The 16,929-nt window shown below is 36.9% G+C and overlaps 1 protein-coding gene across 5 annotated transcripts in view; it reads right to left on the bottom strand.

Moving 5' to 3' along the window:
* Positions 1 to 16,929, bottom strand: part of LOC141455570 (dual specificity calcium/calmodulin-dependent 3',5'-cyclic nucleotide phosphodiesterase 1-like) — a 385,265-nt gene that overhangs the window by 258,880 nt on the left and 109,456 nt on the right. The window contains exon 1 of one of the 5 annotated variants that reach the window (XM_074130706.1): positions 11,639 to 12,439. The exons of 2 other annotated variants lie outside the window; for them this stretch is intronic. In XM_074130706.1, coding sequence (XP_073986807.1) covers positions 11,639 to 11,933 — 295 coding nt within the window. In that variant the 5' untranslated portion in view covers positions 11,934 to 12,439. Of the gene's footprint in view, positions 1 to 11,638; positions 12,440 to 16,929 lie in introns of those variants that run through there. 2 more of the 5 variants (XM_074130707.1, XM_074130709.1) reach the window with 2 other exon arrangements.

Raw genomic sequence — 16,929 nt, 5'->3', positions numbered from 1 at the left:
ATTCGCAATGGCGTTCGGCACCATTTTCTTACCTAGGAATCTTCGCTAGCCGCTTAACAACAGCTTCTGCCTTCCTGGACCCAGACTGATTACTGGACAGTTGCAACACTGTTATTTTCTCTCTTGAACAGTTCTTCTTCACTTTAGAAGAGTTCAAGGTCAAATATCAGGAATAATCGCGCTGAATTCTCGTCGTCAAGTATTAAGAAATGATCTTCTATCTGTAACAACTATACCGACAAACTTTACCTTCACAATTACTCTAACCAATCTCCCTTTGACCACTATCCTGTTCTATTAACGCTTTATGACCCCACAAACATATTCATTTCTTCCACCCTCAAATGATTATTAGAAAAAATGAATTTGGTAAAAATTCAGGAAATTAATAGAGACCGAGATCGACTTACGCCCAAGACTAAAGACTGCAGGAAGCAGCAAAATAACTGTCACTTCACTTAAAGCTGCCAAGAATTACACAAAATCCGACACTAATACTCTTTCATCTTACCAACTACGATTTGGTTACGAATACAGGATAAACATATAGATAGTTAGTCTTCCGTGAATAACAAATATCCAACCAGAAAAATTGAACTCAACAGTTTAATTCAGCAAATGAAACTCACTCGACATAGTTGGGTAAAAAGTGGACAGATTTTCTTCATACAATGAAAATCTATAACAAACCAGGACGGATCCTTTACTCTTATTTCATGATGATTAATCGAATACTTATATTTCGATTGAGATCCACCAGAATTGACTGTAATTGCATTAGCTATTAAGCTATATCTGGAGGTGCCAAATTACAGAATAGATTTTTCACTTTGTTTAATAGCTCAACGATTCTCTTAACTTTGCCAACACACAATATGCACGTTAGTCTGCAACAAATATTTGAAGAAGAAGAAGAATATAAATTTATTATCCTGGGACTATTGTCCCCTAAGAATAAATACATGTACCCTTGGAGGCCCTATTAGTTTGGTCTAACTTTTAAATATTTATAAATAAAAATAAGTATTTACAAAAATGAAAAATTAAAATTAATAAAATAAAAGAATATAATTATTTCGGAGAAAGCTGGTTAGAAAGGAGATAATTGGACAGAAGGGATTTAAAGATCGAAAGAGTAGGAGCATGGCGGACAGATATAGGTAAGGAGTTCCAAAAAGAGGTAGCGCGTTTTAGGAAGGATTTGTCGAAGGATGATGTATGGTATGAGGGAATATAGAGGTCGGAAGAACAAGAGTTAGTATTACGGGAATGGATCGAGGATTTGAATTTGAAGAGTTGGAAAAGATAAGATGGCCTTTGAGATTGGATAACTTGAAAAAGGAATGAAGCCAAAAAAAATACTGGCAGCGACAGGCAGGAAAAAGCCACTTCAACTCATCGTTGTTGCGCGAAATGCGAGAGTCTCTGGAAATGCTGAAAATAAATCTTATGAAGCAGTTCATGAGACGCTTGAGCAAATGGGAGGAAAATAAGAGAGGGCACTAGGAGTAGCTGGGTCTTAATTGGTGACGGGAGCTATTAAACTGCTTCAGGATGTGAATGGAGCGGCGAGAGATTTGGGAAACATGGTTTTTCCAGGAGAGGTTTTGGTCAAAAGTGATTCCAAGGTTCTTCACAGAGGTGCAATATTTTATTGGGATATTATAGAGGAAAAGATTAGGAAGAGGAGCCAATGATTTAAGGAGTGAGTTGGAGCAAATAACAATTGCTTTGGTCTTTCAGGGTAAGCTTATTGTTCGTGGCCCATGCTGAGATATTATTGAGGTCTTATTAAAGTTTAAATACAGCTTCAAACAAATCCGACGAGGAATAGGATAGGTAAATCTGAGAATCATCAGCATAGAGGTGATAATGGGAATGAGAGATGGAAAGAGGAAGGTCATTGATGTAAAATCAAATATTTGATACATTTTTCAAGTAAAATTCGACTGAGGCCACTTATAAGAGAGGAGAGATGGGTAAGTTTTTTCTAAACTATCTTTACAGAAGTACGAGTATGTACGATCTTGTGTCTTGATATAATTAAATAGGGTTAAATTCCGAGTCGAAGGAAATTCCATTCCTGGTAGTGCCATTTTACTGAATTTTAGTTTAATAATTTGTTTAGCCAAATTTGTTCATTGGCTTTGTGAGGTTCGTGGGGAGAAGGTTGAAAGTTTTATTTTACAGTAATGTACAGTTTTAAAATTGTAAAAATAATAGTAAGATTAAATATGTTTTAAAATTGGGGGTATAAGAAAGAACCTCGAGATTCTTGAAAGAAGAACCTCGAGATTATTGAAAGAAGAACCTCAAGATTATTGAAAGAAGAACCTCGAGATTATTGAAAGAGAAAGTCATGTGAGGCGCTCAAAAAAATTTTGAATAATTATTTTGCCAGTTAATTTTTTTAATTTGATTGACATGACCCATAAACCCATTGTAAGGCACTTCACACCCTTAAAGTATCAATACAGAGAAAGTACTATTCATTAAATCAAAGTTCAATAAAGCGACAACTCCTTTATTAACAAAATGGTCGCACTTGTTTGTAATAATGTTTTGTTAAGTTCAGTTAAAAACTGTTAGAGCGTATACCGAAAGAAACAACAGATGACTTCATCATTTAGATTAATAATAGACGTCGGAAATCAATTGACATTTCAGTATTGTTTTCCGCTTGGACGAGTCGAATACTTGCTAAGTTGTATAACTGTGTGCAGGTTAAATTAATGATCCAATACAAACTAATCAAGAAATTGAAATTAAATCAATAGATAACAGGCGAAATTTTGCTTTGTGAGGTCAGTACCATCCGCAATATAAGAGCGGCTTGTCAAAAAATTTTTGAAACTTTCGAGTGTACACAACACATTTTTAACACCATATTTATGTTATCAATAGAAGCTTTCTGTTGTACCATTTTTTGGGGGGCTGCTAAGTACATAAGTACTGAGAAACTGTTCAAGATATATGTCTGAGGTTGATGTAGATAGTTTGCTATGAAGATATAGTCCATTATTCACTTTACTTACTGTTTAGGGTTGAAGTAGGGATTATACTAAGTTTAGAGCTTGCTTTACTAAAGTTAGCATTATATTATTATGTCAGCTGTTAAGGCTATAGAAATGCAATACAAATTTATTATAACCGTTGCCACAAACCCCATTAACTTCTCAGAGATTTGTAGTTTGTTCACTACATCATCTCAGTCTGGCCTGTATTTTCCTCTTTGAACTTCCGGTGACTTAGTAAAGACAAACGATCTCCATTATTGGCTAAACTGGCTAATCATAGGAGCTGTTTTAAAGACCCTCTTGGTTATCATCTATTCTAGAAAAGTGGCACATTCGATAAGCCGATTTTCTTGAATTTTTTTAATCATTTATTTAGTTACAATCAACGCATTGCGTTATAAGCAACAAGGGTAAACAATAAGCAACATTCACACATATCAGAGTGGAGAAGTTACCCAGCGGTAACACTCCAATAACATTCTACATTGTACTGACTCTCTTTATCAGAGAGGAGATCGTGAGACCACTGTCTTTTAAGACGTCTGGAAGTGTTGTCTGGAAATGTTCTTGAAGATAGATGTTGTACAAGTGGATGGATACAAGTGATGTGTTTGAATGCTAAGATGGAATTTTCTGTAACGTGTTTTTGCAACTTTTGAAACGAATGGAATGTTCAAGTCTGTGTGAATGGATTGATTGGTGACGTAGTAAGGAGCGTCCAACTATAGAGCGAAGCATTTTAGACTGCAAGGACTGGATCCTTTGCAGATTTGAGCATTTGGTTGAACCCCTCAGTTCGATGCCATAAACCCAGAAGACTGGCTTTAATATTCTTACATATATAGCCCTCAGTAACGCTCTGTCCGTATTGCCCACGTGTGAAGGATATCCCAAGGAGGAAGGGGTGGAGGCGATGGAGATCTCCATGGGCGACCTCCCGTGTGGAAGCGGATCATTACCCCAGAGGCCTAAAGGCCAGGGTCGAATGATAAAATCCGCGGAGACACGGGGGGGAGTCCCGGAGACGCAGGACGTCGCTCCACCCACCTCGGACGCTTTACATGGTACTTAAAGTGGTGCAGGCAAACCTCCATCACGCTAGGGCTGCTTCGGCTGTGGTGTGTAAGAGGTTTGACAGCGAAGGGCTAGATTTGGCCCTACTGCAGGAGCCATGGTGCCATGGGGGGCTTGTCCGGGGCCTTAATCCCAAGCTGGGGAAGACACTATACAGCAAGTCCGTTACTAGACCTAGAGCCTGTATAGTGTTTAGGGATGGAATGAGCTGTACTCTAATACCGGAGCTTTGCTCCGGAGATCTTGTTACAGCACTTCTCAACATCAACACCGAAGGAGGACCAAGAAAACTCATAGTTTGCTCGGCCTATTTTCCCGGTGATGAGGACTGCCCCCCGTCTCTGTTAGGCGACATTGTTGCCCACTGCCGGAGAGAGGGATTGCAGCTGATACTGGGGTGTGACGCCAATGCACACAACACTGCATGGGGGAGCACCGACGACAACGCCAGAGGTAAGTTACTTTTAGAATTCATTTCTGGTGAGGGGCTGCATGTGTCTAATATAGGATCAGTCCCGACTTTCGTGACTGCAACTAGAAGGGAGGTGTTGGATTTAACTCTTGCCACGCGTTGCATGTCAAATAACGTAGTTAACTGGCATGTATCGGATGAGCCGTCTTGTTCTGATCATAGACATATCAGATTCGATATATGCGTCCCGCCCCTTGTTATCAAGAGGCTGCAAAACCCTAGAGAAACGCATTGGGCGGGATTTAACCGAACGCTCACAGAGTCCCTATCAAGCTTCAAGGTTGATGTTAGAAGGACGGAGAGCATTGAACAGGCAGTGGTCCAAATTAATGAGGCGATACTAGAGGCCTATCAGGAAAACTGCCGGGATAAGATCAGACCGCAAAGGTCGAAAACAGTCTGGTGGAATAATCACCTCGAAAAGAGGAGAAAAGAGGTGAGAAGGCTATTCAATAAGGCCAAATACAACCAAGACTGGGATTCATATAGACAAGTTCTGACGCAGTACAATAAGGAAATAAGGAAGGCCAAGCGAAGCGCCTGGCGGTCATTCTGTGAGGATATTAAAGATACCCCAGAATGCGCCAGAATACATAAAGTCTTGGCGAAAGAAGGTACTGCGGGCAGAGTAGGTTTCATTGTTAAAGAAGACGGAACCTACACTAAGTCGATGGAGGAAACCCTGGAATTACTCTTGAGTACCCATTTTCCAGGATCCACTCGGCTATCGGCCTCGGGATGCGAGGAGGTTTGCTCGGAGGTGCCAAGAAGGCCTTCACGAGCGGATTGGAGGATTGCGACGCACATCGTTCAACCAAACAAGTTACGATGGGCGATCGCACGGTTCCAGCCCTTTAAATCTCCGGGGCCGGATGGAATTTATCCAGCCTTTTTGCAAAAGGCCGGGGAGGCGTTGATGCCATTCCTGTGTAGAATTCTCAGAGGCTGTTTGGCCTGGAGGTTCATTCCAGAAACTTGGCAAAAGGTGAAGGTCGTGTTTCTTCCCAAAGTTGGGAGATTAGGGGACCAAGCACCACAGTCATTTAGGCCGATCAGTCTGTCATCCTTTCTACTTAAAACATTGGAAAGGCTTATAGACAGACATATTCGGGACGATATCCTAGGAATTCAACCTCTTAGTGATCGTCAATATGCCTATCAGGCAGGCAAGTCTGTGGATCTTGCGTTGGATGACTTTAACAGGCTACTTCAAAAGTCCCAAGAGGATAAAGAATTTGCAATGGCCGCGTTTTTAGACATACAAGGGGCTTTTAATAATGTCTCGCCTATGTCGTTAATTGATGCCCTGTCAAGAAGAGGCCTGGCGCCAACTATCTGTCAGTGGATTAAGTCTAATTTATTAGGCCGCACTGTTATGGCCACATTAGACAATTGTTCGGTAGAGGTTAGGGTGGCGCGGGGTTGCCCGCAGGGGGGGGTTTTGTCCCCCCTTCTGTGGACAGTTCTGGTCGATGACCTCTTGGTGAAAATGACGGCGGAAAGTTTCCACTGCTTGGGTTTTGCTGATGACCTGGTAGTGGTTGTTAAGGGACGATTCGCTTATACGGTTTCGGAGCGCTTACAGAGAGCGCTTAATATTGTGGATAGATGGAGTAGAGCGGAGGGTCTCTCCATCAATCCGCAAAAGACTAAGGTTGTTCCTTTCACAAGAAAGAAGAATCTGGATGGATTGGTGCAACCAATTTTGGGGGGAGTTACTATCCCCTTGTCCATGGAGGCCAAGTATCTTGGGGTTATCTTTGATAAAAGGCTCACGTGGAATTCTCACCTAAACATGATTTCCCATAAGGCAAAAGTTTCCTTAGGATACTGTAAAAGGCTGTGTGGGAAAAGTTGGGGACTGAGCCCTAAGATGACACTCTGGATTTACAAGAGTGTAGTAAGACCCATGGTGTCACATGGGGCGGTGGCTTGGTGGGCAAAAACCTTGCAGGTGGGTGGAGTCCGGGCGCTCAGTGGTATTCAAAGGCTAGCGTGCCTGAGTGTCACCGGTGCCATGAGGACCTCCCCTACTGCGGCCTTGGAGGTTTTGCTAAATCTGCCCCCACTGCACATATACATTCAAGGCGTTGTAAGGGCCGTTGTCGTTAGGCTTATGGAAGGACAAGCTCCTATTACCGTCAGGCATGGAGGAGCATATCAAGAGTTATATGAGGAGCTGGAGGCCGATTCTATTTTGGGCCTGCCTTCGGATTCTATGACTCCCAAATATAACTTCGACAAGCCGTTCAAAGTCTGTATTGGAGACCGGGAGGCTTGGAGACGTGGACCCCCAGTGGTGGGAGATTCAATGTGGTACACTGATGGCTCCAAGATGGAGGAGGGAGTGGGAGCGGGAGTGTACGGGGTGAAGCCGAAATGTAGCTTTTCGGTTAGCCTAGGGAAGCTAGCTACAGTTTTTCAGGCTGAGCTGGCTGCAATTAGGTTCTGTGCTACCGAGATTGAAGGGCGAGGAATTATTAATTCTAAAGTCGTAATTTTCTCGGATAGTCAGGCTGCTCTACGGGCAATTAGTTCCTATCAGGTTAACTCAAAACTGGTTTGGGACTGTCTGGGTGCCCTGAAGGAAATTAGTGACCAAAATAAGGTCTTTCTGGTCTGGGTACCTGGTCATTCAGGACATAAGGGTAACGAAGCGGCAGATTTATTGGCCCGGGAAGGCTCTGCGAGATACTTCGTTGGCCCGGAGCCCTGTTTTGGGGTTCCGAAGTGTATTAAGACTGCGACCATTAACTTATGGGTGCAGAGTAGGTCTCAGGAGTGGTGGTCTGCCACCACTGGACAGAGACAGGCGAAGGAGTTTATTAAAGGCTATTCGCCGAGGCTGACTGCAGAATTAATCCGCCAAGGCCGTGGGGCTATCAGGATGATTGTAGGTCTATTAACTGGCCACTGCAGACTCAGAAAACACATGCATCGCATGGGCCTGGCAGATGATAGCCTTTGTAGGTTCTGTCAGGAAGAGGAGGAAACAGCACTGCACGTGTTGTGCCAGTGTGAGGGGCTTGTTTGGCTAAGGATGTTACTTCTCGGGGAGGAAAAACCAAGGCCTGTGAGCTTTACCCAAGAGTCGCTCTCCAGCATAAAGAGTCTAATCAAAAGGACAGGTCTGGAGGGTGAGCTTTAAAGTTAGGGGAGCCACAATAGACCCAAAGGGGTCGCAGTGGCGTAGGCCCTGAGGCCACCCAAAATTTAATCTATCTATTAATCTATCTACATATATAAGTCTTTTGTCGTCCAAAGTGAGTTTTCCAAATTTGAAAATTTAATTACTCATTTGATTCTTATTCAGTACATTAAATAGTAATATAAGTGAAGTGGCGCCGCGGTAGCCGAGCGATTAGAGCCAAGACCTGCGAAGCTAATATGTATTGTGGTGCTGGGTTCGATTCCCGGTCTTAGGCCTTGGATTTTATTTAATGGTTAATAAAAGAAATTTACAGTGAAGTATGTTTGCTAGTCGCCTCCTTTCACGACTCCTAATTGGTAGTTGGACGTTAAGCCCCACCTGAAAAAATAGGCGATTACTTTACTTTAATTTTTTTTTACTTTACTTAGTAATACAAGTTTTAGATCACAATATATACAATTAGTAAATAGGCGATTACTTTACTATACACAATTGGTTTGTGGGCGATTACTTACTATATACTATGATATATACAATTAGCACACCATTTTTATAAGAAAATAGACTTTTAAGATAAAAAAAATCTTTAAAGAGATTACTTCCGGTTGTTCTAATTTGATCAAAACCTAATTTATTTATGGATTCTTCCTGTGTCTGGCACTTAAGCGAAATATCAAAGTTCCACTTTCTACTATTTTTTTGTTTTCAAGTTATAAGCGCACGCAGATCAATCTGTCCAAACCACTTTTTCAGACTCTGGGGATTTCAAAAATAGTTATTTCCCATGAAAACACAAAATGGAAGAACTATTAGATAGAATGAGTGTGCTGAATTTATGGAACTGATATTTCACGATTTGAATTTTATCTTAGAATACTTTATGTAGGTATATTTGTATTTTAATAGTTATGTTTATTATATTATAAATTTTTTATAGTTTTTCCAAGGTCTTTATTCATAATACTTGTTGAAGTTTTATGATCAACAATTTTAACAAAATGGTTTGTATTTAAAATAGGAAAGAAAAAGTGAATTGATGAACCATATTAGTTTGTATGGTCTCTGGGCTTCACTAATTAAATAAATAAATAATTTAGATATAGTTTTAAAAGATTTTCAATTCAATTTCGTTCCAACTTTTTTCAAGCACATATCCAATATTCACATTCAATTCTTGCACAAACTCTTTTACAGTTCGCAAAAATAACACTTTAGAACAAACTCGCGGACCTGAGATGTAGCGGACCGTGGGTACGATAGTGGATAAAAAACATGATAACTTCGATTTATTTTGTTTTTTTAGTCTGACTCGAAGTGAGATGCAATGTTCAAAACTTGATAGGTCGTTTTTAAGAAAATTTAAAAAGGCAGTAATTGTCAAAATTGAAGAAAAGTTTAACAGGGCGAATCCATTGAAAATTCAACAAAATGTCTACTTTTTCTCAAATTGTCCTCTTGCACGAATCGGATACGTCGTTTGTCCGCTACCCAAAGATAGACCATCCGCTTCTGGAATTATCTAGTATCTAGTAAATCCATTCTCACCAGGATAGGTGAAAGGGCAAAATTCTATGCAAAAAAAAAAGCCTATGTCAGATGGTTTGTTAAAACTAAGCAAGTATCTATATTCCTGTGGTGCCTGAATGAAGGTAGTTTTTTCTCTTACTGTATTGCAGTTGGCAACTATTATTTTTTATTGAAATAAGGGACGATTCAATTCCCTAAGGCGGTGTAGCCAAAGAGGCTTATTGTACCATTTCCTTGAAAGGTCTGGTAAGCCTACACTACCTTATCCGGGAGAAGTATCAGGCACTTTGTACCTCACTGGAGTCGCTAAGAACATTCCCTTCACGTTCTGATTCCCCTTCACTTTTAAGTTATTTCTTTATATTTTCAAAATGAACAATATTATTGTATTCATAGTTTGTTTATTCATAGTTTATTTTTTATAAAAATAAAGCAGCAACTCATTTTTAAATGCAGGTTGTCTCATTTCATAATTTCAAAAAATATATTTATTCATTAAAAAATAATAATATCTACACCGCCTTTATTTGAATTTTAAAAGGGTACTAATTCCAGATTTTCAAATTCCTTGTTGATTTCTGAAGATGTCAGTGTTTAGTAGAGATTGTTTCAATACGTTCTTGTTCTTCTTGGACTTTTAAGGAATGACAATATCTTTAGAATCGCCAAACACCAACTCTGTTCGCCATTTCACATTCAAAAAAGAGTACCAACTATAGTTGTTCTCATTAAAAGAAAATCGAAACACAGAGAGTGTCCGAATGAGCAAAACACCGTAAAAACGAAAATGAAGAACTTGCAATAAGGAAACCCCGCTATATAGGCTCCCCGGTACGTCGGTTTTCTGATTACTATGATACAGAGATAATTACCTGCAGCTGACCCGAACATGAACAAACGTACCATAACTCCTGGCCTTTTCACTGCCTAAAACTCACGAGTCCATCTGGACAGAAGTATTAAGATGTAATATAACTATTCTAATTTAAAGACTCCAAGGACCAGGTTATTACCAGGCTAGATCTTGACCAGGAATGTAGGAGACCCAAAGAGTTCTTTAGAGGCATTGCTCAACAGTTAAACTTAGATCGCAAACGTTACCGGCAAAATTTTATCAATTTTATAAGTAGTAGTCTCTGCTACCACCAGTTGAATGAAGATGAGAGCATGTTGAGAGCAGCTACTTTGGTACAGTCGGCAGATGTGTCCAAGAAATGCAACAATTGTACGAGTAGCTAAGATTTAACTCGAGCTTCAAATAGAGCTTTATCTACTCATTCGATGGCCGCCTTGTACTTATGTAAACTTTCTAAGGTGTCAATATTAAATTGTTAAAACCCACGCCGGGAACGTATTGAGCGGAAAGATTTTTCTCGTCACTGTCAGATACAGCACGCATACCTTCAACAGGTGTAAATTGCTTTTCCGGCAGTGATTAAAATTACAAATATTAAAAGAGGTTCTTAAGCTCACGGAATACTACTTTAGCTAGAAAAACAGTAAAAAAAAAAAAAAGTGATATTGGCAGAAAGACCGATAAATGATATTTCAAATTTGTGCCACCTGAATCAACTAACCAGCCACTTCACTAAATCGATTTTACATTTTATTGAAATTTTTTCAACGATTTTACCATAAACTTCGCACACTCATTACGAACATGTAGATCAATAACTTTTAGGTGACACATTTTCCGCAGGAAATCGCTTCTAAAGGCAGTACTAAAGTATAATTAAAGTAGTAAGAGCGACCCTATTACCTATGTAATATGTAAGTAAATTAAATATGTAAATAACAGAAATTTGTTTAAAGAAATGTCATCTTATTAAATAAATGTGTGAATTGAAGCGATTCTTTCGCTTAATATAGTTTTAAGAAATATTTTATTACGTACATTGCAATGAGAGTGAACCGTGATAGACATCTAGTTTTTATTCGCCCCAATGTTATAAAACTATGATGTATTGTACATAAATATGTATTTAAAAAAACCAAGAGATAAATAATAATGTATTTATCTCAGTTTTAAGTAGTAATAAAATAAGCTAAAGCTGATTTTTTGGGGGATAAATTATTTGTTTTTACTGAAGAAAGAGGATACAATTAAAGATTTTTTCAAATCTGCTGTGTGTACGAATTAAATTATTGCAGTAAAAGCCAGGTTGAAGTAAGAAAATTATTTATGAAATTTCATTATAAGTTCTAAGAGTTTTTTCCTCAGAATGGATCTATGTGCAAATATAACATTTAGATAAATACAATTAGTTTTGAATTTTTGTACGGTAGGCCGATTTGTAGGCCACTTTGCTGAATTTATATTGCAGAATTACAAATAAATACAATTTCTTTTATAATATTCGTCTAAAAAAATATACTTAAAAGTTGGAAAAAACTGACCTATTACGTAAGAATAACCGTCTAAAGTGAGGACACATTTTCTAGTAGTGGGGCCAGATACAGATCTACTTCTCTGATGCGGTCTAACATCCAATTTAGTACAATGGGTATCTTCTGTTTCACTTTTAATTAAATCTGTTGATAATGTTGCTGAACTGCCCGGATCTGAATGACACTTATGTACAGAATCTTTGTTTATTATCGCATTATTTCCGACAACATTACTGGAAGCACCGCCTCCACTATCCGCCACAGTTGCGGCCCTCCTTGTCCGGCCGGCCATCCCTCTACACATCCATCGCCTGAGTAGCCCGTGCAGATCCACCTTGAACAACGCCTACATTACACGTAATTTAATTTTTAAATTTTTTGTTCACTTAAAAAAAACAACCACCATACAAAAAATATCGATCTCATTAACGGCAAAAAAAAAAAATTAATAATCACGGGACGAGTTGAACTACAAAAACTGAACTTTTCAAAAACTATGAAAATAAAGAGAAAACAAAAAAATAAATAACACTGTATTAGCAGAACAATATCAGAAGGAACAATCCGTTAAGGTTGTCCGCACTGCACTGACGGGTCTAGTAGTTTATCAGTGGTAAGGCACTCTGCAGGGGCTGGCGCAAACTCCACAGCACAACCCTCCTTCAACAGCTTCCACTGTTAACTAAAATCTTGGCGTTCCAATGCTATCAAAATCTTTGTCACTTTGAGTATATGTACATGAATATATTATTCACGATATTTAGGCATCACTCATGCATATTCGTATATTGACAGCTTGCAAACAAAAATGTTTACATTTTTATATTACTACAGTTTTTGTTATTAAAAATTAATAAAATGATTATCTGAAATACGGCTACGTAAAACCACTGTTTAATATCGTTGGTGACCATTAAAAGAAACTGATTAAAAACTTTTCTGACGATTGAGTCATTATTACCGGGTTCTTGAAGAACGCATCTTGAGGTGTCCAAAACGAACTGTAGAAGCTCCGAAGGATATCTCTGGCAGTTGTCGGATAAACGAAGCGCGCTTTAATCGCACTGTCATTTTTAACTGAACAAAACCTAATTCAATTTAAATACTGTATTAATGTCCAGTATCTAGTCAGAAAATTCATTCTTCAATTCCCCTGATAACCTTATCGCTGCTTTATGGCTGTATTAGTGTGTATTTATTATTATTTTTGTTAATGTGCGAGTTTTAGAGAGGTATAAAATGAAAATTAGTTCTTACTGAATTATTAATTGTAAATGAAAGATAAAACAAAAATTTAATTATAAATTTCAATTAAAAAAAAAATGACGGATATTTTAAAATAATTTACGTCTTTCTTTATTCAATAAAAAAATAAAAGTGCTAATCTCTTTTCAAGATGGTAGATGAAAAATTACAAATTATTTCCTTATAATATTTTGTATTTATTTCTGTAAGAAAACTGAAAATTAATGAGATTAATCAGCTAGATAAAAATTTAACAGAGAGATCCTCTATACTATAGAATGTGGTTTACAAGATTAAGTTTATGAACAAAAATAATTGACAAATCCAGTTGCATGGTTATTTATCTGGGTAGGTTGCTTCTATGGCGAAGCTTCAATTTTATATTAGTAAAAGTACTCATAATAAAATCCTCAAAATATCGGATTTATCCGTATCATGGTCGTTAAATAAAGGTTATGAGTAGATGTTGAGAAATACAACACTATAGAGTCTATAGTGTTGTATTTCTCAACATCTACTCATAACCTTTATTTAACGACCATGATACGGATAAATCCGATATTTTGAGGATTTTATTATGAGTACTTTTACTAATATAAAATTGAAGCTTCGCCATAGAAGCAACCTACCCAGATAAATAACCATGCAACTGGATTTGTCAATTATTTTTGTTCATAAACTTAATCTTGTAAACCACATTCATTGCAGTGGCTTAACCTAAATCGACCTAAGGAAAACAATCGTGCACTAAATAAGCTTTTCCTACAGAAGTATTAGCTCGTCCCATTTTTTTTGTTTTATTTCACAATTTCTTATTCTTCCAAAATGTCTATTTCCGAATGGTTTCTAAAATAATTATTGAATTATGTTTTCTTTATTCATTCTACAAAACCTTCTTTGTTTGTTTAGTTTGTACGTAAATCAACAGATAGCACAAGTTAGCTGTCTGTATTGTGCTGCTAAGTTGTGACCAGTTTATTATTGCTACGCTCTAGAAATATTGTCTTTGGCGTGTGTTCAGCCAAATTTGTTTAGACACATGATGACACCAGAAGTCAATATAATTCTTCAATTGGCATCCAGAGTTAATCAGTTCCATGCTTCCAGTATTCTCTCTTTTTTTTTTTTGCAGACAACTCTATTTTGGGAATGTGAACTGTAGAAATCCCTAAAAAGAAAATTTAAGTTACTACTGCCTCTACTTGAACCTCAACATCACGAAGTAATCTCTTCCCTAATCATCACAATCTCTTAATAATTTTTGTCCTCTTTGACCAATTATGATATTGTTTATTTCCAATTACTGTCCAATAAACAGAAAATGATTTTTATTTATAACGTTTCATTTTACTTCTTTACTTCATTAATATTTCTTAGAATGTATGATCGTTTAAAATGTAAAATGCGGTTATCACCCATGGTAATACTGCTGAATAATATCGGTAATTTTATCCGTCTACAAAGTTACTGTCACAATCTATACTAGCTGATTCAGAGTTAATTTAAGTCGATTTCTTTACACCATACTGATCAAGCAACCTTTGATGGCCGATAAAAATCTGAGGCCAGTCAGGAATATAAAACAAAAATCGTGTTTCTTGCCATGGATAAATGATAGTGTTTGATGATAATTTGATGATAATATAACGATGATAGGTTCGCATGATTTTTTTTTTCTCTCTTAATAGTTTTTAAATAAAATTTTGATATCTAGAACTGAAAATTAAGTGGCGAGTGCTATCCATTCACTGAAGAACATTTCATACATGTGAACGGAAACTTATGGAAGTATGACGTTTAAAAGATTCTAAAAAATTAAATTTCTAGAAAACTTGTTAAGGTGCCTAGAAAGTCCTAACAGTAGTAAGAGATATTAGTTTAGAATAACGGAGACAAGAAACAAATTTAAAAAACATACAAAAGCTTGTTTCGAATTTGATGAAAATACAAATAAAATAAAATTAAAAGCCTATTAAGAGCTTAGGAGAAAATCTGCATGAAGTGTTAGTATTTGATGATTTTGTACTTCTGTTTCACAATAACCCAACTCTCAAATTAAAATGAAAGTTTTGTTAAGGAGATTGAGTATCTTTTGAATATTATTTTATTGATGGACTAATATTTATGAATATTATTATAAGAGAGAAGAAAATACATACTAATTCCTTCAAAATTTATAAAATATAGAATATAAATGCAAGCAACGTTTGACCTGCCATCAAGGGGGATAAGTACTGTCCAAAACTTTCTGGAATTTATGAAATAATAACTTCCAGAATTCCAGATTTAAAAAATATCGGTTAACCGATAGTACTTATAAAATATATTTAAGAACGTCTGGCAGAATAATGTAGTGGATAATCATTAAAGAATACTGAATTGGTAACCACAATCAAGTAAAATTACAAAATGACGGATTTGAATTGCACATTCCCAGTTTTGTTGAGTGCTTTTCTAAAGTGTAACAATCTTCTTAACTTTTTTACTTCTAGCTTACGTTAGAAGTATAAATGCATAATATAATGCAGGAAACATTTTAATGAGATAAAAACTTTTTACTGACTAATTTGATAATTCATGAAATACCTGTGGGGAAAATTAGAAAAATTTCAATAGTATTTTTCGTAGAAATAATTAGTATTAAAGAATTAACCAATTACAGTGGCGATTTGGAAGTGTGAAATATAGGCGATCTTTTGGACCAATAGAAAGCCAGGGTTGTTAGGTAATCACACTTTCTTCAGGTAGGCCACGCCCCACCCAATAAAAATATGAATGAAATAATAAACACAGATTGAATAAAAGCAATGATGACTTGATATTTTCACTTGACTCACAAAATTTTGTCTTTTTCTTTCAAGGAAATAAGTTTAATAACTAAATATATATATAAATATTTTGTATACTCCCAATTGTTTTACAATATGCAAAGTAGATGGGTGCTGTCTACAAATTTGCCAACATGATAACATACGATATGTATAGTGACGACTTCACTTCATAGAGTATTCTTCGACAGCGAATTTTATTAGCACTCTGAACTTTTCTAAATAAAGAGTTGATTCGATGGGAATAATTAATAACTGATCTTAAATGAAATTCCGAGGCTGACCGCAGAATTAAACCGCCAAGGCCGTGGGACTATAAGGATAATTGTAGGCTTATTAACAGGCCTCAGCAGGCTCAGAAAACACATGCATCGCATGGGCCTGGCAGATGATAGCCTTTGCAGGTTCTGTCAGAAAGTTGAGGAAACGGCGCCGCACGTTTTGTGTCAGTGTGAGGGGTTTGTATGGCTAAGGATGTTACTTTTCGGAGAGGAAAAACATAGGCCTGTGAGCTTTACCCAGGAGTCGCTCGCCAGAAATAAGAGTCTGATTAAACGGACGGGTTTGGAAGGCGAGCTCTAAAGCTGGGGAGCCACAATAGATCCAAAGGGGTCGCAGTGGCGTAGGCCTTGAGGCCGCCCTAATTTAATCTATCTATCTAAATGTTTGTATTTTCACTAATATGGTTGCTATGTGATGCAGCAGATTTTTTTGGTTTTTGAAAAAAATGTTACTGATTCAACAAGTTTAGTCTGAGAATGTAACACAAATGAAGTAAAATTCTTTACACTAAACTGAATAATCTACATCTAATTATATGTATATATAATTATTTAAAAGACAAATGTAACCAGAAATAAAGTAAACAACAACGGTTGCAATTAATATTTACCATCTCTGTTTGCTTTAAAGAAATAAAGTTTGCAAAAGAAAAAATATAATGAAATTTTTAATGAAAATTCAAGGATAATATTGGAGGAGAATAAAATTTCAATAAGTCAAAACGGGATGAATTTAAATTCCTGCTGAAGATTACATTTCATCATTTTCATGTATTAACCTTGACATTTTGTAACATTCGCATCAAAAGAATGTAGGTGTAATCCAAATCGCCACAAGGAAAAAGATTATCTATGTCTTAATTTCAGAACCAATTCTCACATTACTAAAATTGCTACTTATTCTAACTAGTTTAGGAATGTGCGATACGTTTCAAATATTTGATTA

This window comes from Rhodnius prolixus, unplaced genomic scaffold (assembly GCF_049639745.1).
Source record: "Rhodnius prolixus isolate KJV_2025 unplaced genomic scaffold, Rpr scaffold_4, whole genome shotgun sequence".
In the NCBI taxonomy this organism is placed as follows: domain Eukaryota; kingdom Metazoa; phylum Arthropoda; class Insecta; order Hemiptera; family Reduviidae; genus Rhodnius; species Rhodnius prolixus.
The sequence above is the reverse complement of the archived record's forward strand: the minus strand, read 5'-3'. Positions and strand labels throughout refer to the sequence as shown.